The sequence below is a fragment of the Sceloporus undulatus genome, chromosome 8, assembly GCF_019175285.1.
Source record: "Sceloporus undulatus isolate JIND9_A2432 ecotype Alabama chromosome 8, SceUnd_v1.1, whole genome shotgun sequence".
Classification (NCBI taxonomy): Eukaryota; Metazoa; Chordata; class Lepidosauria; order Squamata; family Phrynosomatidae; genus Sceloporus; species Sceloporus undulatus.
In genome coordinates this window covers 21,139,461-21,162,009 of record NC_056529.1, presented here as the reverse complement: position 1 = coordinate 21,162,009, position 22,549 = coordinate 21,139,461, and the positions used below count along the sequence as shown (strand labels likewise).

The following is a 22,549-nucleotide window of genomic DNA, read 5'->3' as shown; positions in this document are numbered from 1 at the left end:
ATGCCTCATTGTATATAATGAGCACCCATGGATTTTGGCACCCCTGGAAGCAAACCCCAACGGACACCAAGGGCCCTCGCTGTACTACAGATCAGTACTAGTCTTTCTATTCCCCTCTGGTTCACCTGGAGGCTTTGCAAGGCAAGTTGAACCTGCCCCTCTTTCCCCAACCAGATGATGCTGGACTTCAACTCCCATCATCCCCAGGCATCATGCTCAGTGGCCAAGGATGATGGGGGTTGTGACTGGAGCCACACAGGTTCGCTGCATCTGATCTGATCAGATTTGGGAGGAAGGAGCTCTTGGGATATGGGAGATGTATCCCAAGTACCTGTATTGTGAGAGTCAGCGTGGCTTAGTGGTTTGAGCATTAAGCTCCGACTCTGGAGACCCAGGTTCAAATCCCCGCTTAGGCATGGAAACCATCTGGGTTGACTTTGGGTGAGTTGCACACTCTCAGCTCCAGAACATCTCTTAGAGTCACCATATGCTAAAAATGGCACACAGCAGCAGCAACAACCAATAACACACCGATCTACATAATTCCTGCCATGTGTCCTGAGGACAGGAATCTGGAACGCATGGTCCAGAATCAACCAAGCATCCATAGGTGCAGCAGGCACCCAGCCTCCTTGTCTCTCTTTGGAGAACTGTAAAAATAAGCAGCAAGCATTGTCATTTCAAGAATGGTGCATTCCAAGCATGCTTTCAGTCTTTGAAAATTATTGCTATTGTTTTAAATTGATGTTATTATACAGTGCCCTAAGATCCTTGGAGGTAGGGCAGGATATAAATATCAATCAATCAATCAATCAATCAATCAATGTGTTTTGAGATACCTTGAGCCTCATAGCCATACCTAGAACCCATAGCCATATCTAGAACCCCATAGCCATGCCTAGAACCCGACTAGACCCTCATAACCAGAGAATCATGGCTCAAACAGCTAAGCTTGGTTGTTTCAGATGATACTCATTTTTGGGACGGAGATCAGACATGTTGCCACTTGATGTTGTTCCTCACGTTGGATATCATCCTAGAAAAATCCACAAACTGAATTTTCAACATCCCAAGCGAAGATGTCTGTCTGCCAGTCTGAACCATCTCCTGAACCAACTGTGATTTTTAGAATCCCCAGAGATGCCCTTGTGGGGCCGCATATGACCCATGGCGCAACTGTCTTGAGACTTGTAGTCCGACATATCTATATGCCATCAGCATTAAAGACTTGTCTGAATTTGCAGAGGAAAAAGAAACCTTATTTTTTGTTCATCCATGAAAAATGCTCCTTTTCATGGCCTTGCATCAGTTCCTCATGGTCAGAGCCTGAAATGAAATGCATATACATTTTACTTATTTAGATGACAGCTTCCAGAATCCCCCAACGTGGGCCTGGGGACGTTGGGACCTTTTGTCCCAGAATGATGGTTTCCAGACTCTTTGGATGGAGAGAATTCAAATCCTAGAGGAAGAAAAGTGTCTCCTTGTCTATGAGTTTATGTTCTCCAATATATGTTATATATTTGGTGGTTGCATTTATTTTTGCAAACCTGTTTTCTCTGTTCATTGATATTTGCTTGGTCTGCATTTGCACAGTTATCCATGTGCCGTAATAATAAATTATTATTGTTATCTCGCCTCGTCCGTTCACATTTTTATCGCTTGTCAGCTTGTGGTGCAAGGTGGCAAACACATCCGTTCTTAGAGCCAGTGTGGTGAAGTAGATGAAACAAATTTCTATATCTCGAAATCCAGAAATAGGACTGAGGATGCACCCTGAGCATGAAGCACACAGCAGGTCACTATCTCTCAGCCTCTTGGGAGGATGAACATGGAAAAGTGATGCTCTGATCTCCTTGGCAGAAAGATGGGATGTTGGTGCCATAAACAAGAGAGCAGTTTGCGCATTGGACTACATGTGGATAGTCCAAATCCTTGCAAAGGCATGAATAACCTTGGCCAAGTCACACTCTCTCAGCCTCAAAGGAAGGCAATGGCAAACCTCCTCTGAACAAATCTTGCCAAGAAAACCCCAGGATATGTTCACCTTAGTGTCTCCGTAACTTGGAAATAACCCGAAGGCACACAACACAACTGCAAAACAGTTGTGAGAACAATAACAGCATTGTTTAGCTCTGATCAAACATCTTGTTCCTTGCAGCGGTCAGTCGGTCACTTCTGGGAAAGCCATAGACAGCAGGGGGAAATCTGTGTCCAGAGAAAGGTGACCAAGATGACCCAAGATCTGGAAACCAAGCCTTATGAGGAACAACTTAGGAAGCTGAGGCTGCATCTGCGCTGCAGAATTAATGCAGTTTGACACCACTTTAACTGCTGTGACTCCATGCTATGGAATTCTGGGATTTGTAGTTTGGAGAGAAGTTTTGCTTTCTTGGTCTGAGACCTCTGACGCTGCAACAAACTACATGGATACCGAAATCCATGGACGTCCAAGTCCCATTACCTACAATAAGGAAATGGTGTCCCATATACGAAATAGCAAAATCAGGGTTTGGTTTTTGGAATGTACATATATATGTATATATATATATGAAAAATATTTTGGAAGCCATGGATAAAAAGAGATCAGTGGATACGGAGGGCTGACTGTATTTTCTATGGGAGTCACCATAGAGAAAGGCAGCGCACCAATGAACGAATTAAGGAACTGAATTGAAACGTTAATCCAGTGCTGAGAATAAAGATGGATTTGACGGCGCGGATGTATTTGAAACGCGTTCAAGGCATGCAGAGTTTTATCCCGATTTATTCCGGGTCTATTCACAATGCAAATCTTTTAGGAAAAATGGGGGAAGGGGACCCAAGATTGATTATTTTTGGCACCCCCCCCCCAAAAAAGAACCTTAATCTTAACCATAAGGGCTGGTTGCAGGGAGTATTAAGTATATAGCATGAGCGTACTGCATTTGTATATTTTGGATTTTTCTGTATTGTATATGTGCTTGTTGTCCATTATGACTGTTATTTGTTCGATGTATATTTTTTTCATAATAAATCTGTATTTTTAAAAGGACCAGAACATCAAAGATTCAACCCAGATTCGACCAGGATTATTTTCCCCTGGAATCTTGTGTCCAGTTGCAATTCAAGGAGAGTGCAAAGTGGTCACCGAAATACAGCAGTGCAATATATGTATATAGTATATAGTATATACTCAGTTATAAGTCTAGAAATTTACATCAAAAAATTGACCCCCCAAAAAACCTGAGTCGACTTCTCCATGGGTCAATGTTAAGTACTCTATCTGAACTCCTCTTTAAAAGAAGGAACCATCTCCTGGTGAAAAGCAAGAATATAATATATGATGCACCAATCCTCATTACTTTCACATCCATCCAGCCTTAAGACTAAGCGCAAAGTCTGCTGCAATTCTGTAAGGTCTTTGACATTGTTTTGTTCTGCTTCACCCGTTAGATCCTTTGCTATATGTGCCTACTTTTTACCCTCGACTTATCTACGGGTCAAAGCAAAATCCATAATTTGGACCCAAAACTTGCCCTCGAGTTATAAATGAGGTCGTCTTATAGTCGAGTATATACTATATATATGAGAGAGACAAAGTACCGGTGTGCAGGCCCCGGCATGCACTAAGGCGCACAGTTGCATGCCTGCAAAGGGTTAATGGCGCATAGGCTGAGATGTTGCAACGGCAAGTAGGTGAAAAGTCACCTGGAAGCGCCAGGTTTCTGAACTCTGTTGGGTCACGGGATGCTTTTGCAAACCAGCCAGGCCAGAAAAAAGGTGTGCAATGCGTTCAGTTCATTCCGTTTGCTCCTTGGCTCTCTCTGCCTCTTGCTTGCTTTGTGGCTCCTCCGTCTCCGCGTGTGTCACTCCCTGGCTCAATGCATCACATGCTCCCACCTGCTTCTTGCAGGGAAATCCCCTCCATGTGGCCCTTGTGGCGTCACTCCCACAAGTGTCCCGTTCCACCCCAGAAGCACCAGGAGGAAGGAGGGGTTTTTACACATTTGTTTGTTTTATTACTAAACTCTCTCCTCCTTTCCGAAAGCCTCAGCCTTGCTGCAGGATTAACGCAATGGACACCTGGGGTTTGTCGCTTGCTGCGGCACCAGAGCTCTCTCCGGCAGAGAAAGCAACACTTCGCACCAAAACTACCCATCTCCAAAATCGGTAGCATTTTTTGAGCCGTGGCCATTAAAGCAATGTCAAACAAAATTTGCAGTGCTATATAAATAAAGTGTAACAATGATAATAATAATAATCAGCATTATTTCTGCAGTGCGGATGCAGCTCCAGTCAATTTGAGCTGCAGGCGTTTAAATGTAGTGGTTAAGTCTCCTGTGCAAAGCAATTGGACTTCAGTTTTACTGGACTATTTCATTTCATTTCATTTCTATGCCGCCTTCAGTTTGGCTGGAATATTATTATTATTATTATTATTATTATTATTATTATTATTATTATTATTATGTTATTTTATTTGTTTTATTTCTATGCCGCCTTCATTTTGGCTGGAGTATTTTATTTTATTATTTTATTTTATTTTATTTCTCCCCGAAGCGGCTCACGAGATTAAAAACATTTTTTAAAAACTTGACAATTAAGAAAATAAAAAATTCAGAACGCTTAAAACCATCTTGTTACGATAGTATAAAATTAACACGCGCAAAAAGAGCGCGCAAAATAGTGTTCACTATGGGTAGCATCGACGCAGCCTTTTTGTAGGTCATTCTCATTTTTATTTGTAGGGCACGTTTTGGGAAAAGGAGGGGTTTAATTAGCGTTAATAATAATAATAATAATAATATATCACATAAGTCTTATTATATGCAATATTGTGAACTGAGCATGAGTTGCCTATCAGTGGCGCATCAAAGATATTTAAGCAAGAACATGGCCACATAACCCGAAAAACCCACAAAAAACTATGGATGCCGGCCATGAAAGCCTCCGACTTAATGTAATAATAATAATAATAATAATTTGCTCTCTATAGGATAATGTATGAAACTCCAGGTGTTTTTGCAACTGCAACTCCCAGCATTCTTTGCACATTGGTTGTGTTGTTTAGGGTGAATGATGGATGTTGCAATCCATTCCCATTCCTATTTGAGCCAGTTCTAGGTAACTCTCTCTTATGTTTAATATAATGTGGACTTAATAAGACTGGCCCACCTTGCAAGGTTGTCATAAGGTGCACTACAAATCCCAGAATCCCATAGCAATGAGCCATGGCAGTTAAAGCGACGCGAAACTGTATTAATTCTGCAGTGTAGAGGCAACTCCACTTAGACATTTAAGTGTAGTAGTTAACGCTCCTGTTCATTCCAATTGGACTGTGGCTATGTGGAATGGAACTTACTCTTGGACAATTGTGCCAAGTGGCGCAGTTTTGGGATGCATAGCTGTCCATCAACATGTGGGTCACCTTTAAAACACGTCTCGCAAACAAAGGCGAGGTGTAAAACTTTTCTTTTGAAATTTCTCAATGAGTTGCAAACGGTGTGATCATTGATGGGGCCCAGTCATGCGGCTCATTCATTCCCAGAGAATGTGGGTTGTTCACTGAGCATGAGTTGCCCGTCAATGGTGCATCAAAGACATTTCAGCAAGCCTGGGGTTGGGAAAGGATGCCTGGAAAATCCTGGCCTTTGGTAACCAACCATTGACATATATTATTATGGATCCTGTCATCCTCCTCTTCTTGCAAGAAGGAAGAGTCTCTAATGGCTCTGTTGGGTCCTCTGCCAAATGCAATTGTGGGACCTATAGTGGACCCTTGGTATGCGCTGGGGTTTGGTTCCAGGCCCTGCCATGGATCCAAAATCCATGGATGCTCAAGTCCCACTAAATACAATAGTGTCTCATTCTTATTTTTATTATTATTGGTCCTTAGTATCTGCTGGGATTTGGTTCCAGGACCCTCTGTGTATACAAACTCTAGGGATGCTCAAGTCCCATTAAATACAATAGATGATGATGATGATGATGATGATGATGATGATGGGGCCTTAGTATCCACTGGGGTTTGGTTCCAGGGCCCTCTGTGGATACCAAAATCCCCGGATACTCAAGTCTATTATATATAATAGGGTATTATTATTATTAGTCTTTGGTATCCGCTGAGTTTTGGTCCCTGGACCCTCTGTGGATACCAAAATCTGTGGATGCTCAAGTCCCATTAAATACAATGGCACAGTAAAATGATGTCCCTTAAATAAAATGGCCAAAATCAAGGTTTGCTTTTAGGAATTGATAAATTTTTGAATATTGAAAATGTTGAATAGTCTGAAGATGCCAACCATGGATGCGGGCAAAATGTCAGGAATAAACTCTTCTAGATCATTGCCATATAGCCCCCAAACCCCACAAAACCCTATAAAAGCCAAAGTAAGCCTTTGCCTACTCAAGAGTGCTTTGAGGGCTAGTTGCGCTCAGGTGATCTTCTCCTTATGGGGATTTTGCAATGCCCACTTCTCATACCTGGCTGTTTGCCTGCTTTTAAGACTGGAAAATCCACACCTTTTTTGTATAAAAAAGAGATAGGAAAGAAAAAATGCAGGGCGCATGATCAGGATGGCTTGAAGGATCTCTTGCTAGGTCATGGAAGGACCTTCAGATCTGGTGACCATCTCCCCAGAGCAAATCCTTGGCTCTTGTGACGTTAGAAGGGGAAGACTTGCAGGAACCAGAATCGAAAAAGAAAGCAAAGGTCCTGGGCTTAAGCCCGACGTGGGAAAAGTAAGCATTGTTTGCAATGTTTGCTCCATCATACGGGCAGCGTGCGTGAGGTTTTCCCCTGAAGGCACCAACTCCCTTCCCTGGAACTGTCCCCATCCAGGTCTTCCCCTTTGAGCTGCCTCCTCCTTTCGCCATTTCGGCAGGCTTGCATCACTAAAGGCCCCGACTGACTCTCAGGTGGAGAGGTCAAGTGGAAGTAAGAGATAGGGCTCTTTTGCAAAAGCCCAGGGGCCTTCAAGAGCTCACATGCCACCAAGTGGAAGAGGAAGCCAGGAGGGGAAAGGCTGCTCCGCCATGAAGAAAGGACCTGCTTTGCACGCAAAGCGCTCTGGCTTCAACCTTTCCCTGAAACGATCTTGGATAATGCATTGCGGAGAGACTGGTCTCTCGGAGCCCTAGTCTGACACTCAACTGAATATCACACTACATTGTTATAGCGCTATTAGTCCACTTTAACTGTGCAATTCTGGGATTTGCAGTTCAAGGAAGGGGGCATTTAGCATGCGCAGTCAGAGAGTTCTTAGCCCTCCCTAAACTACAAATCCCTCAATTCCGCAAGAGACAAGCCATAGCTTCATTATTGTTATTGTTGTTGTTGACCTTTAATTGTAAAGCTAGCTTCACCTCTTTCTTTTCTCTGTGAACCCCATCCTTCCCATGGCTCGCCACATTTCTCCTAACCTGATCCCCATCCGGCCTCTCCCTGTCTCCCTGCTTCCCTTCCTCTGTTCCCTCTGGAACTGCCGCTCTGCTGCCCCTAAAGCAACAGCAATTCATGACCTCTTTCTCTCTAAATCCTTTAACCTCCTCGCTCTCACCGAAACCTGGCTCCCAGCCCATGATACTGCAACCTCCTCTGCCCTTTCTTTTGGTGGTCTCTCTTTCACGCACACAAGCCGTCCTGAGGGTCGAGGAGGAGGGGTTGGTATCTTGCTATCTAACTCCTGCCAGTTTCAAGTTCTATCTTTTCCCCCCAGCTATCATTTCTCTTCCTTTGAGTTTCATCCTATTAGACTCTTTTCTCCTCTACAGCTCCGGGTTGCAGTCATCTATCGCCCTCCTGGTTCTGCCACCCAGTTCCTATCTGACTTTGAATCATGGCTGACATTCTTCCTTTCAGATTCAGTCCCCACTTTGATCCTAGGTGACTTTAATATCCACGTTGACGATTCCAATAACCCTACAACATCTCGCTTTAACTCTCTGCTAGCTTCTTTTGGCCTCCAACCACACTCCAACTCATCAACTCATTCTCTTGGTCACTGTCTTGACCTAGTTCTTGCTGCAAACTGCGCCATTTCTGACTACCTGGCACTTGACTTTCCACTATCTGACCATCACTTAATCTCCTTTGCTCTCACTTATACTCCTCCTCCTCGCCATACTATTCAACGTCTTTTTCGTGATCTTCAATCTGTTGACTCTAACCAACTTGGTCTGACCCTGGATTCATCTCTCTCTTCCCTAAATCTCGGGGATTCTGCTGATTCAGCTATGTCTTTATTTAACTCCACTCTTTCCTCAACTCTTGACCATTTTGCCCCTGTCTCTGTACGCACTTCTTCCTCCAAGACTAGACCTCAGCCCTGGCTTACCCCCAACATTAAGTTTCTCCGGTCCTGCTCTAGAGCGGCCGAACGTCTTTGGAGAAAGTCCAAAGAGTGGGCTGATTTTATCCATTTCAAATTTGTTCTTTCTTCCTTCTCACGCGCCCTCTCTATGGCTAAACAGAATTATTACAAATCATTGATCTCTGCCAATGAGAGGAGCCCGCAGCGTTTGTTCTCCATCTTCAACACTTTGCTTAAACCTCCCTCTCCTCCTGTCTCTTCATCTTTCTCTCCTAATGACTTTGCTAACTATTTCATCTCTAAGATTACCACTATTCGCTCTGAGATAGTCCCTCCTGATTCTTCTTCTGCTCTTAATCTTCTATCGCCTTCCCCTAACAAATTTTCTGTCTTTCCTCCTGCCTCTTTGGATGAACTCTCTACACTTCTGAACTCTTCCAAACCTGCTACCTGTCCTCTTGATCCTATTCCTACTCGTCTTCTAATCTCTATAGCTCCCTCCTTTCTGCCCTCGCTTCTCCATATCTTCAATCTCTCTCTCTCTACAGGCTCCTTCCCGTCAGACTTCAAACATGCTCTCATTTCCCCAATTCTGAAAAAACCTTCTCTTGACCCCTCCTCTTTGTCTAGCTATCGTCCGATTTCTCTTCTCCCCTTTCTTTCTAAGGTTTTGGAACGGGTTGTCTATTCGCGCTGTCTTGAGTTTCTTGAAGCCAACTCCATTCTCGATCCCTTTCAGTCTGGTTTCCGCCCAAAGCATTCCACTGAGACAGCCCTCACTAAGATCTCAAATGACCTTTTACAGGCCAAGGCTAATGGCCTTTACTCTGTTCTCATCCTTCTTGATTTGTCTGCAGCCTTTGACACTGTTGATCACTGTCTCCTAATCGACATACTCTCTGACCTTGGGTTCTCAGACTCTGTTCTCGACTGGTTTAGATCTTACTTGTCTGGCAGATCTTTTGCAGTAGTTGCAGGTGGTCAGACTTCTTCTCCTGTTCCCTTATCTGTTGGAGTTCCCCAGGGCTCTGTTCTGGGTCCCCTTCTGTTTTCTCTCTACACACTGTCCTTAGGAAAACTCATCAGCTCTTTTGGCTTTTCCTACCATCTATATGCCGATGACACCCAGCTGTATCTTTCCACCCCTGACCTTTCTCCAAGGCTTGAACAGCAAGTCTCGTCTTGCCTTACAGCTGTCTCACAGTGGATGCGCCATCGGCGTTTGAAGCTCAACATGTCCAAGACGGAGCTTCTTGTCTTTCCTCCTAAGCCCAACCTTCAACACTCCTTTTCTGTCTCTGTGGACAACATTTCCATTCAACCAGTCCAGCAAGCCCGCAGTCTTGGTTTTATCTTTGACTCTTCTCTGTCGTGTATCCCTCAGATCCAGACCACAGCCAAGGCTTGTAGATTCCTTTTGTACAATATTGCCAAAATCCGACCATATCTCTCCGCCTCTACTGCCAAGATCCTGGTCCATGCCCTAGTGATCTCACGACTTGATTACTGTAACGTCCTCCTGGCTGGGCTTCCTCTTTCTCACCTCCGTCCTTTAATCTCTGTCCAGCATTCAGCTGCACGCATTATCACTTCCACCCACCGCTCTGACCACATCTCTCCTGTGTTGGCATCCCTTCACTGGCTCCCTCTCCCTTTCCGCATTCAGTATAAGCTCCTGCTGTCGACATTCAAAGCCCTCCATGGACTGGCCCCTCCTTACTTATCAGACCTTCTTTCTCCTCACCTTCCCACCAGGGCCCTCCGTTCTGGTAGTCAAGGGTTCCTGTCCCAGCCCAGGATTTCCTCTGCCCCATCCCGGATTCGCCCCTTTTCACTTGCTGCCCCTCACTCCTGGAACCTTCTTCCTCCACAAGCAAGAGCCATCACTTCATTAACCAGCTTCAAAACGGAGTTGAAAACCATCCTATTCAGAGAAGCCTTCCCAGGCATCGCATAATTGTCGCTTACTATCTGATGTTCTGTTGTTGGCTGTTTATTGATCCATTTCCTGTATTGCTATGTACTGTATATGTATTATCCTGCTTCTGAGTATGTATTTTCCCTGGATAATGATTAACCTTCCATTTTGAAGCCAAGCCCTCCCTTCAGTCCATCTGCCTTGGTCCAGGCCTCGGAGGTTGAGAGGAACTGCTGGACCTCTTACCCTTTCCCGCCACCACCCCCTTCTCCTTCTGTGTCATGTCTTTTTAGATTGTAAGCCTGAGGGCAGGGAACCGTCTAACTAAAAAGATTGTATGTACAGCGCTGTGTAAATTTACAGCGCTTCATAAATAAAGGTTAATAATAATAATAATAGCAGTTAAAGTGGAAATCAGCATGTGCTTTATAGAGTATAGCAAAGCCTTTGATTGCATAGATACAAAAGGCTATGAAAGGCCCTTAAAGACATGATGGGAGTTGCAACACATTTGACAGTCCTGATGAGGAATCTGAACTCAGGACGAGAGGCTACTGTCAGGGCAGAAGATGGAGAAGCAGAATGGTTCTCAATTGCGAAAGGGGTCAGGCAAGACTGCATCCTTTCACCCTCCTTATTCAACTTGTATGCAGAACATATTATAAGGAAAGCAGGCTTGGACACGGAAGGAGGAGGAGTGGAAATAGGAGATGACACCAGAGTACTAACCGAAAACCTCATAGACCTGAAGCAACTACTAAGGAAGAGTAAGGAGGAAAGTGCAAATGCAGGTTTACTCTTGAACATAAACAACGATAATGACTACTGAGGACTTTCACAAGTTCAACCTAGACAATGAAGAAATAGAAACAGTAAAAGAGTTCTCATACCTGGGATCAAACATGGATAGAAATGGGGACTGCAGTGAGGATATCAGAAGATTAAGAAAGGGAGGGCATCTACGAAAGAACTAGAGAAGATCCTAAAATGCAACGACATACAACGGAGTACCAAAGTTAGAATCATACAAGCCATTATATTCCCTATTACCATGGAGGGATGTGAGAGATGGACAGTTAAGAAAGAAGACAGGAAGAAAATCTAGGTAACTAGATTTTTATTGTCTACACTGTTGCTCTCGCCTGCCTTCAAGTCATTTCCGACTCATGGCGACCCTGTTATGGAGGTTTTCTTAGCAAGATTTGTTCAAAGGTTGGCCATTGCCTTCCTTGAGGCTGAGAGCCCAGGGTCACCTAGTGGGTTTCTATGGCTGAACCAGGACTCAAACCCTGGTCTCCAGCGTCCAAAACTCAAACCGCTACACCACACTGGCTTTCCTTGTACACCTAGCCTGAGGTTAATTTTATACACAATATTTTGTAATCTTTTGTGCATGAAACAAACACACCACCAGAAAGCAAAGGTGTCACTATCTCAGCCACCCATGGGGTTGATGATGATTTTCTCTCTTTCTACTGTGCAGCGCCTACTTTGCCCCAGTCCATTTATTTGCAAAGAGCATGCAAACCCGCAATCTGGAGGCCAGATTTTTGCAAGGCTCAGCTCTAGATAAGCCTGACGTCACGAGGGGGGAAAAGGCACATTTAATAATAACTAAAAACACCCAGGTGCTATACCTGAAGCTGATGAACTGATAAGTTCCTCTGGGCTGTATTTCCTCTTCCTCTTAGGAAGGAAGGAAGGAAAGGAAGGAAGGAGAAAGCCCCAATGGACCAGCAAAGGAGAGGTTTGGCTACCTCCTGGTACCTGCACAGGGGAGGCCCCTATGGCCTGAGTCAGCTCCCCTTGCAGGTAAAACTCACCTGGAAAGGTTCAATTTCCACCTGTGCTGATGTCACAGGGGCAGTGAGCCAATCGGAAGCTGGGCCTGAGACACACGCCTCTTACCTAAACAGACCTTGGGAGGAGTCATATTGCCGCCTTTTCCTGTGCAACAGGAGGGAGAGACTTTTAGTTTTTGACACCTGAACTCATCATTCCCAAATTAAGCAAGAACGGAAAGGTCCCCAGGGTGACCATCTATTCATTTCAGCTTGCTTGCTTGCTTTTACTAATTTTTAAACAAATATCAGTTTTCCTATAGATCCAAACACTAAGACTATTTCACCTCTTTGTTGTGCACTTGCGTTTCCAGACTGCAGAAACAGGGGGCTATTGTTCCCCTGCAATTTTATTTTTCTCCCAGAAAGCGACCCAAGGAGGCTCACAAGATAAATACACTTTGTGTTTTTAACTGTACAATTTTTAGACTGTAAGCCGCTTTGGATCTCAATTCTGGGAGGAAAAAAAGGATACAAATGAATATAATACTAACAACTGTAATCACTGTGTCTTGTGAAAGCTGCCTTAAATCCATTTTTTTATTGGAAAAGGTGGGGAATACATATAAAGATCAAGGAGCCAGATCAAGTGATGTAGCGGCTTCCCGATTCCTTAATATTACCCTGCAACACTGTCTGAAGAGATGTTTTGTTTTGGCCACTTTTGCAGATAGGTTTGGGCATTTGGAGTGACTTTGTCTTATTTTTTGGACAATGTACAATGGTCATGCCCAGGTGACGGCAATACAAGCAGAGTTGCACATATGAGACCACTGCGCATTAGACAGAATAACGTGTAATGTACATGGACTCTACGGTGTTGTGCTTTGTGCATTGCAGGTGCCCAATGGTTTGTTAGCCACATGCACTGATCCACAGATTACACTACATTCGTAAACAGTCTAAGGTTTACATAACCTTAGTTCTTGGGACATTTTTGCTATATGCCTGCGACGTAGGATCTTGGCCCATGTGCTTCAAGAAATGGCAGCATGCACCTTTGGACTTTCAAGTCCCTATGCAGAAAGGAGCAACTGTACACCTTGGCTCACACCTTATTATTATTATTATTATTATTATTATTATTATTCTACTATTAGTGTTGATTTTAGACACTCAATCCATCCACCTTTAGAGCACCACCAATTCCCCACTCCAGCTTTACTGTTTTAGAGTTTTAAAGTTAAATAATCCCCCCCCTCCCCGGGACCCATTTGAAGAGCTACAATCACACAAATATTTAGAGCAGCCCTTCTCCAACTTGGGGTCCTCTTATTGGGACCAAAACCCTCATCATCCTTAGCCATACCTCCCAAGAGAGGCAATGGGGATGGGAACAAAACAGGTCGTAGAAAACAGAGCTGTTTATCAAAATACTTTATTTTTCAGCATAACCCCTCAAAAAAAAAAGGACCCTCCTTATTGAGACACACATCCTGACGATACCTTTGCTTTTTCTCTGGATTTTTTTTCCTTTTTGTATTTTTTTAAATTCAACTAAAACAATCTTTTGCTTAAAAGAAAAAGACACGTGGGATCTTCCGATCAAGACTTCCATCAAGGATATCTACGCAACTGGTTTAGTTCCTGGCGTGGGGACAAGGGAGGGAGGGAGAAGGAAGAAGAGACAACAGAAAGGGGGACATTTCCGGCAAGTGACGGCAGGTTTGGGCTGTCCCTCCTTACACAGCAGGTAGAAACGGCATTGCTGCAGACACACTCAACACACAGCGGGGCTAACTAGGGACGTACGACTCGTAGCTAGCACAGAGAGGTGGCCAGGGCAGAGGAGAAGGCCTTTGACAGGGCTGCCCTTCAGAGTCCGCTGCGCACGACGGGCATGGAAAGACAGCATGGCGGCTGCCCTCTGCCACGGTGCTGGCAACACGTGGGATGGAGAGGAACCCAGAGGGAGCCGTCTCAGACCCGCCTGGAGGTGGGTTTCAATTGACCAAAAGTGATCTTCAATCTCTCATTTTGTTTGTGTTTTGTTTCTTTTAAAAAGGATCCACAGCCAAAATAAAACAGAACTGCAAAATCCAGAAGTGCCTGCTTTATACGCTATTTATAAAAACGCAGGAGCAGTCTCTAAATCCAGGCTGGGGAACCAAGGCAGACTATACTTTCCCAGGGATCTTGGCCCGTTTGCGGGCAATGGCATCTTCTACAGCCTTCAGTTGCTTTAGGAGTTCCTCCCTCCGGGACAACGTGCTGGACTTGCCCGATTTCGCAGCCGCGGCCGGAGCGGCAGCCTCACCCGCTTTGCCTGGGATGCTCGTAACTTTGCTGGAACTCTTGGACTGGGGCGAGAGCGGACGTTTCCTGTGGCAGAGGGGGGAAAAAGCATGGCACAGTGAGAAACAAGGAGACGTTTATATACCTGGATTCTATAAAAAAAGCAGGAAGGGTTTTGTCTACCCTGTATTATCTCTAAAGCCAGATTTATTCTCTTTCTCTCACACACAAGTCTGAGTTTGCTAGCCATTAAGTGTCCTAAACCTGTCCTTGGGTAAGTCATAGTCTCCCAGCCTGAGAGGAAGGCACTAACAGACCTCCTTAGAATCAGTTTTTAGAGCCAGCATAGTCTATTGGTTCGCGTATTGGATTTGGATGGTGAGAAACCACAATTTGAATTCCTGTTCCACTGTGGCAATTCACTGGGCAAGGAACCCACGCTCAGCTTCAGACGAAGGTCATGGCAAAGCTCCTCTAAAGAAATCTAGCTCAGAATACTTTAGATGAGGGACAACATGAATCAGAGATGAAGTGAAAGCACACAACAACAACAACGGGTGCCGCAGGTGGAAAACTGTGGAATAGTGCAAAGGGATCTCATATACCCAGAAATTCTTTTCTTTGGGCATGGGGTGTTACTGTGCCTCTGCAAAGGGCAGCTAAGGAGCTAACCGCATTCAAAGAGAGCAGACAGTGGGCTTGCAGTTACACTACTGCTAAACAAGACATCCTACTACACAACAGCCACCTCTAAGGTGCACTTTTTTACAGGACATGAGTGGGGATTGATAAAGGAGAGTAAAAGAAGGAGTGTTCAGTGTTTCTGGCTCCACAGACTCTTGGTTTCAAGGGAACCCTAATAATCAGATCACTTTTGGTTGCTCTGGGAGAGAGTACCTTTTCTGGCATTGCAAAGAAATCTGTTACAGAGAAGAAGAGTGGTATGTGGGTGTTATCCAGGGCAAGCTAATTGCCCTCTGACTGTTCCCCTCTTTGGTTCCCCCAAAACGTGACCTGCCTCTCCCCGCCAAAGGCATTCTCTCTGTCACATGTCCATGCGGAGGCAACCCCGATCCTTCTAATCAAGAACCCTAGTGAGTCACACCCAAGACATTAAAGATGAAGTGGCTCTCTCCCCCCACCCCAAGCCCTCAGGGCTTGCTTCAGGTCTTCCCACAGTCCCAGTATGGCGCAATGGGCACTCATGGGTGATCCCCAACATTTGTGAGTCACACGGCAAGGGATCTGGCCCAACTGCAGCGGAGAGTTTGGAACGGGATGAGCAAATCAGTCCAGCTATGGGTGCTGCAGAATAGAGCCAACGAAAGCTTTAAAAAAAAATGTAAAACACACATTCTGCAGGGCCATGCTCCACAATGGGTCCCAATCCAGGCCTAAATTGTCTTCTGGACCCACTGAAGTTGCCCAGCCCTTGGGTTTAGAGAAATGAGTGGAAAGTGGGAGCCGCAACCTTGGAATGTGTCATCCGAGGAGAGAAGCAGGTCTCCTATCAAAACTAGAGTCTTTAGCCACAGAACTGGGGTGAGCAAAGTGTGGCTCTGGAGAAACATGACCACCTCCAAAGGTTGTTTTTGGGGTTCATGGCCCCTTTGGATTCCAAAAACAGCCCCTTTTCTGGTCTCCCAAAAGGGTGAGTTTCTTCCCCTGAAACCTTCCTGGAGTGGGGATTCACTTTTTAAATAGGCTCTAGCAACCCCCAAGCACCATTTTAATATCAAAAACATTGTGTTTCTCATAACTAGGTTTGTGTTTTTCCTCCTCATTTGTCAATTTAGTTTTTTCTTCCCCCATTTTTGGGGCATCCTGGGCAGCCTTAAGATGCATAAAACTGGCCTCTGGACCTGTTGCTGTTGCCAGTGCCTCCTAGGGAAGTTACAAACAACTGAAGAAATGGCAGAGAGACCACAAGGAATACTGGACTGCGTCGAGTTCCGCAAAGTTACATTCCAGTGCTTACAAACCCCACACGTAGTCCAGGATCCCTCCTTTGGCCACAAGCAGACATCAGAAGGGTGAGATACACTAGTCTTCTGCCATCCTGCCTCTGAATACAGCTGGCAAGTCAGGGTGAAAGAACTCTGCCATTCTTCTCAAACATTGGAAGCCTACACTGCTGGGAACAGGACTGGTGCCAAAAGGATTCCCTGCCAAGTCAGATCCCAATCAGCGCCTGTCCAGGCATGTGCGCGCTTGCCTCTCACTGGGGGAGATCACGCGAGGCCATATTTGAATGAGCCCACAGCAAAAACAAAGAGGGAGAGACAAGCCAAAGCTCTGGGAAAGGACTCACTTGTCGGCCTGAGCCAGGGAGGGTTTTGGATTGGGGCCCCGCTGGCGTTCCTGTTTGGGAGACGAGAGCCTTCCTGTCGGTTTCCTTTCGCGAGCACCTGGAGAAAGGAAAAAGGAAAAGAAAATGGCTTTATTATTGTTATTACTTCTACCTCTTTTTACGAAGTTCAGTAACTCCAGCTTTTAAAAACAGTGGAGAGACTGAACTTAGTAAAACTGTTTCAATGAAGAGACTGAATAGTGACTTTCATGTTTTTGCAGGCTGGCAATGTAAACAATCTTGTAGGCATAAAAAAAACACATTTCCAGCCAAGGACAGACAGGAAACATTGTGCTTTCTAAAGCAATATGGTACCAATGGAGGATGATAATGATGATGATATTTTATTTATATGCCGCCTCTCCCATAGGATCGAAAGGGACAATTTGATATTAATGCTAAGATTTTCTGGTTCACAAGTAGTAAAAGCAACTGCTACTGTTAACAGAGTGCTTGAAACATCCAAAACTTCTCATGGGCATTCCTAGCAGCCCTTACAATGGCCCTGTGAGGTAGGCCAGTGCTATTGCAGCTGAAAGGCTGGAACTGGGAGAGGAAGAGAATAAATCAAGCATGCCATGCTCAGAAGGCATCTCATGAGTTCATGGCAGGGGTGTTATCTGAGCTGGGGACTTTCCAGCGCTTGGTCTCTTAGTGATTCCAATTGACACAATACTTTTGTCAGGGAGGGAGCTCAGCATGTGAGGAATGTGGCACAGTTACTGATGCTCTAAGGAAAGTCATTGCCTCGGTGACGATGAAGCAACAGCAAGCGTGTCCTAGGGCTGGGCACAGGGGATGATGCCCGACAGCAAACGCCGAAAGAATCCAGGTTGAATATTGGTCACCCGACATCCAGGAACAGTCTAGCCAGCTACGGCGAGACTTGTTTGCCAACAGTGCTGCAGCTCTTCTTGCATTCCTGCCTTAAAGAGCTTGCAACAGAGTCGGGGGAAAGCCTGGGATGCCAACCTTTGGCTTTCGCCATGTGAGAGTCAGAAGCTGAGCAGCTGATTGCCTAACGAAAGCCGGCACAACGGCAGGAAGCCACCAACAGGGATGTTGCAATGTGCCTGGCTTTCTTCAGACATTTTTATAGGTGCTGCACTTTATTTTGAGTGTTTGTTGTCCTGAGAGAGGGTAATCCAAACACTCTCCTGACTTTTTGTTTAGAAAATATGCTGCTATGTTTTATCATTCTTTCAAAAAAGAAAGAGCACTGCACTACATAGGTGCAATTCTGAGACTTGAAATGAAAAGAGGTGCATAAAGATCCCCTCCTCTTGCAAGCCACAGCGAAGGTGGTACTGTGAAATCCCGCTGCATTCAGCCTCTCTTTACTAGGGATGTAAAACTTTGTAAACTTTCTTTTTGCAGGAAAGAATGAGAAATGTCACCTTTTTTTCTCCTCGGGGTAAGAAAGTTGTTGAAAAATTTACCGTTTTTGAATACCATTTGCCATTGGGAAACTATTCTGCACAAAAAAAGTACACTTTTGAACAGAAAACAACAAGGTTTTTGTGTAAAAAATAACATAATAAGAGTATTTTCTGTGCAGAAATGTTGTTTTCCATGTTGGAAACCTTTCTGCAGTGAAACGTTATTTTCTATTAAGAAAACACTGTTTTCACTCTCCTCATAGAAAGCATAGAAAAATGCTATTTTCTAACCAGAAATGCCACTTTTTACATAGGAAATTCCATTTTCCTTTGGAAAATGATCTTACAGGTCTTCTCATAGTACTGCAATTTATATTTTGGACTATGTAGTTTCAATGTGAATATTTGATTATTTTAAAGATGTGCTGTATGCATTATATACCTTTAGACACACACAAACCCACACATCTTATATTCATAGCCTAACTCTTTCTGCTTGTTTTTCATTGGTTTAGTGAGTTAGATCCTTTCCTAGAATCATAGAGTTGGAAGAGACCGCAAGGGCCATCCAGTCCAACCCCATTCTGCCATGCAGGAACTCTCAATCAAAGCATCCCCACTGACAGATGGCCATCCAGCCTCTGCTTAAAGACCTCCAAGAAAGGAGACTATACTGCACTCCGAGGGAGTGTGTTCCACTGTCGACCAGCCCTTACTCTCAGGAAGTTCCTCCTAATGTTGAGGCGGAATCTCTTTTCCTTTAGCTTGCATCCATTGCTTCGGGTCTCTGGAGCACCAGAAAACAAGCTTGTTCACTCCTCAATATGACATCAGTTCAAATATTTAAACAGGGCTATCATATCACCTCTTAGCCTTCTCTTTTCCAGGCTAAACATCCCCAGCTCCCTAAGTCATTCCCCATCCTCTTGTTTTGTATCTCCAAGTATGCCCCTGGATATGATGGGCCTTGGTAGCTGAGGGGTTCTGGGAACTGCAAACCAAAAAGAGGATCGTTTCTAAGCTCTGCATGGCAACACCAGGAATGGGTGTCCAGAGAAGGGAAAGCAATTCAAGGGCTCGTAGTTACCACAGTTGCACGCACACCCATCCACCCTGGTCAGTCTAAGCCCTGCTTTTTCACCTCTGTCTGGAGAGAGATTGATCCGTTTTGCTGGAGGAGAAGACTGCCTGTCTTTGTCAGATGGCTCGTACCTCTTCCGGCTGCTTCCCTTGTCAGCTGCCTGAAAAAAACCAACAACACACCACCACCGAATGGAGGTGAATTAACACTGGCCAAACCCATAAGCCTGGGAGGTGGTGGGGAGGGATATTGTGAGGATTTGCTTGCCACCATCCCCCAAATTCTACCAGGCTGAAATGCTCCTCCAAAGACTTAGTTACTGCCAGTTAGACCTTTCAGTTCAACTGAAAATTGAAAAGACCTCTGCTCTACTATACAAAATCCTTTTCTCGGCATTTTGTCCCAGTTCAGCACATGCAAGAAAGAGGGAATCCTCAGGAGAGTTCAGCATTACAATAGACGGTTGCACTGGGATTGCCTTTAATTACAACTGGTTTTAATTCTTCTAAACCACATTGAGTTCCAGAATGGTGGAACAATGAATGAATGAATAAAGGGAACACGTTGTGCAGCCTACAGGAAAAGTGCCATGAATGCCTTGTGCAGAAAAATGCCCAATTTATTATCTATTATTGTATTTACTTCATTTATATGCTGCCTTTCTCCCAGGGTGGGACCTGAGGCAGCTTCCAGAGATAACAGATAAAAAACAGTAACAATAAAGTTTCAAAAGCAATTAAAACCCCCACATTAAAACACCATAAAATCATTTCAAAATCATACTAAAGCTAAAAACAGATAAAACATACATCTAAATAATCACACATCTAAATAATAAACCCATAATCTCCGCATTACACCAAAATAATTTCTATCACACAGACTCAACCTGTGATAACAAGAGGCTCTGTGTACCAGCAACAGCTTGGCAGGGTTATCAGTGTCCTTTCTTAGTTCTACTGCCTGAGATGGATGCACTTGGAAATGCCTAACATACACCCAAATTTTTAATCAGATAACCACAAGTTTTGGCATGATGACAGACAAAAAACTTCTTTTCTTTAGGTGGGAACTGTGCAACTGTCCAGATGTCCTTGGACTGCAACTCCCAGCACTCCTATCCACTGGCTGTATTGGCTAGGGCATGTGGAGGGCCACATAATTCCTCCTCCTGCTCCACATTGTGCCTCATTAGACCTTTGGTGGGCCAGAGACACCCATTTCCTACCATTAACCAGAGAAAGCATTCTCATTTCTCTCTAACGGCAGGACTGTGATGTCTGGGCAGACTCCTGAATCAAAGGTACATTACTCCTCCCCTCCACAAGATATCCTGAGGTTGCTGGGACACATATCCTTCTCACTCCATCTCCCAGCCTGCCTGTGGAAAGGGCCCTGCTCTGACTACATGCAAAGGGACAAAGAGGTAACACATTAAGCAAAAGGACACACTGTGCAACACCCATGAAATCTCACCTTGTTTAACAGTGTTAGTTTGATTTCTTTGTGGGCGCTGAAGCCAGCAGGCTGTGACGCAGGCGGCTGTTGGGCTGGAGGTGCCTGTTGAGATTTAGTCCCCGGGACAGGCTTGGCGGTCTTGGCTGGCTGTGCTGTTGTGTCCCGTTTCCGTTTTTCTTCTTTGACACCCCCACCGCCTTCTTTTCTGGGTTTTCCTACTGGGAAAGCAAAATGGTGCCCCAGTGAGAAGATGGCCAACCTCTTTTAGCATCCTTAAGTGATACCCACAACTTCCCTGAAGCCGAAGAGAGGTAACTGACTCAATGAGGTATGCCACCACTTGAAGATATCACAGCCAGAAAAAGTCCCCAAGGCTCATTCTTTTTTCATAGTGACCAGTGGGAATCACGCAAACTGGACATAAGCACACTACCACCACCACCTTCTTGCTGATGGTAGTCTCCAGCAAGCAGAAAATTGATGCTCCACCTGAAGACTGTGCTTTGCTCACTGTCCAGGAAGAAAAGGAGCTCTAGAGAATTCAGGCTGCCCACATTCACCCAGTATCTTAAAATTCAATACTGTCGTTTTATTTATCAACTTTAATTTTAGTTTTTGTTGGTGGAATATAATCTACAAACTCTTCCTCTGCTTCTGAAGAGCATTTCAAACAGGTCTGCAGGTAGGACTAGGAGTAAACCAGGATGGGGATTGGGGAGAGGGAAGGAAAAGATGAGAGTGTGTGTCACAAAGGGGAAGGGAACTTGGATGCTGGTAGCAATCCTCTGGAGTAACTGTACTTTGTCAAGACCAAGGGAAGTCACTTTCAAGGAGTGAACACAGCATTCCCTACCTCTCTCTTTCTTCTGTTGTGCTGGGGTTGGTGATCGAGAACTGGCCGAAGACACCGGGCTGGCCAGATCTGCGTACATGTCTTCCGAGTCAGCGCTGTGCACAGAACTGCTACTCGAAGAGGCACTAGAGACAGACGAGACACTACTCACACTCAAAGACCTGGTCAAGGAATGGGGACAGAGGAAGGGACAGAAAAAGATCCAGTATGTTAAGATCCAGGAGTGGCTGAAACAGCACTTCAGCAAACACCAGTTATCTTTTTATTTTATTTTATAATATAATGGCCAGAATTCTCTTTGGATCCTACTTATATATAAGTTTCCTTATAGAAACTGTAGGACATTTTTGTATGTAGTGGAATGGTTGCTTTCAGCAAAGCTGAACAAGTGGAACTGTACATGCAGTGCTCTTATGCATGGATGTATACAATGCACTTTGTGTGTTGGGTTGTGGGTTCGGCTACATGTCTGTTGTCTTGGTCCAATTACCCAATGTTGATAATCGACCTATGGGTTGCACAGCAGAGTTAATCTGTAACTCTACATTAGCTTACATTACACCATGAAAACCTAATGTAGGATTTCAGCCAATATATATTTAGATACAGAACAAGATTCTGGCCCTTGCCTGTCTGCCAATGAGGAACTCCTGTGTCAGCCCCAGCTAAGCTGCTGCATTACTGAGGTCATCCAAGATGCTCAGAGAACCTATCAAGAGCAGGATGTTGGCCAACCATACAGCTCCTCGGCACTTAGGCAAAGATAGAGAATACATGCTTGATCCAGGAAGCTTTTTGCAGGAAGCAGAAGGGATAGCCAAGGAAATGCTGGGAAGCTGAGTCCAGGGCCTGTTACTGCATGAAGTCATCAAGCACACTTCTGATGCAGGCATTCTCAGACATGAAGCCTATTATGCAAACCAGGCAAGTACAAGCCTGTTCACTTTCTTTGCAGCTCTCCACCGGAACCTGCCCAAGGCCTTCCTCAAAAACCAAGCTCCTTTTCCTCAACAGCTAAATGTGAGGAATCCATCAATGTGGTGCTGGTGATGTGATGGGGCCTGAATTTGGAAAAATTATGTCTCAGGACTACAACTCCCAGAATTCCCAAGCCAGCAAGGCTTGTTAGCTGGAGGATTC

The 22,549-nt window shown here is 44.8% G+C and overlaps 1 protein-coding gene across 4 annotated transcripts in view; it reads right to left on the bottom strand.

Annotated features, from left to right (window-relative positions):
* Nucleotides 1-13,415: 13,415 nt before the first annotated feature.
* ZC3H18 (zinc finger CCCH-type containing 18) overlaps nt 13,416-22,549 on the bottom strand; it is a 51,490-nt gene continuing 42,356 nt past the window's right edge. For 3 of the 4 annotated variants that reach the window (XM_042437799.1, XM_042437802.1, XM_042437800.1), the window contains exons 15-19: nt 21,410-21,570; nt 20,575-20,774; nt 19,159-19,258; nt 16,600-16,696; nt 13,416-14,375 (exon numbers count right to left, since the gene is read on the bottom strand). In XM_042437799.1, the coding sequence (XP_042293733.1) occupies nt 14,171-14,375; nt 16,600-16,696; nt 19,159-19,258; nt 20,575-20,774; nt 21,410-21,570 (763 nt within the window). In that variant the 3' untranslated portion in view covers nt 13,416-14,170. The remainder of the gene's footprint in view (nt 14,376-16,599; nt 16,697-19,158; nt 19,259-20,574; nt 20,775-21,409; nt 21,571-22,549) is intronic. The other variant, XM_042437801.1, reaches the window with a different exon arrangement.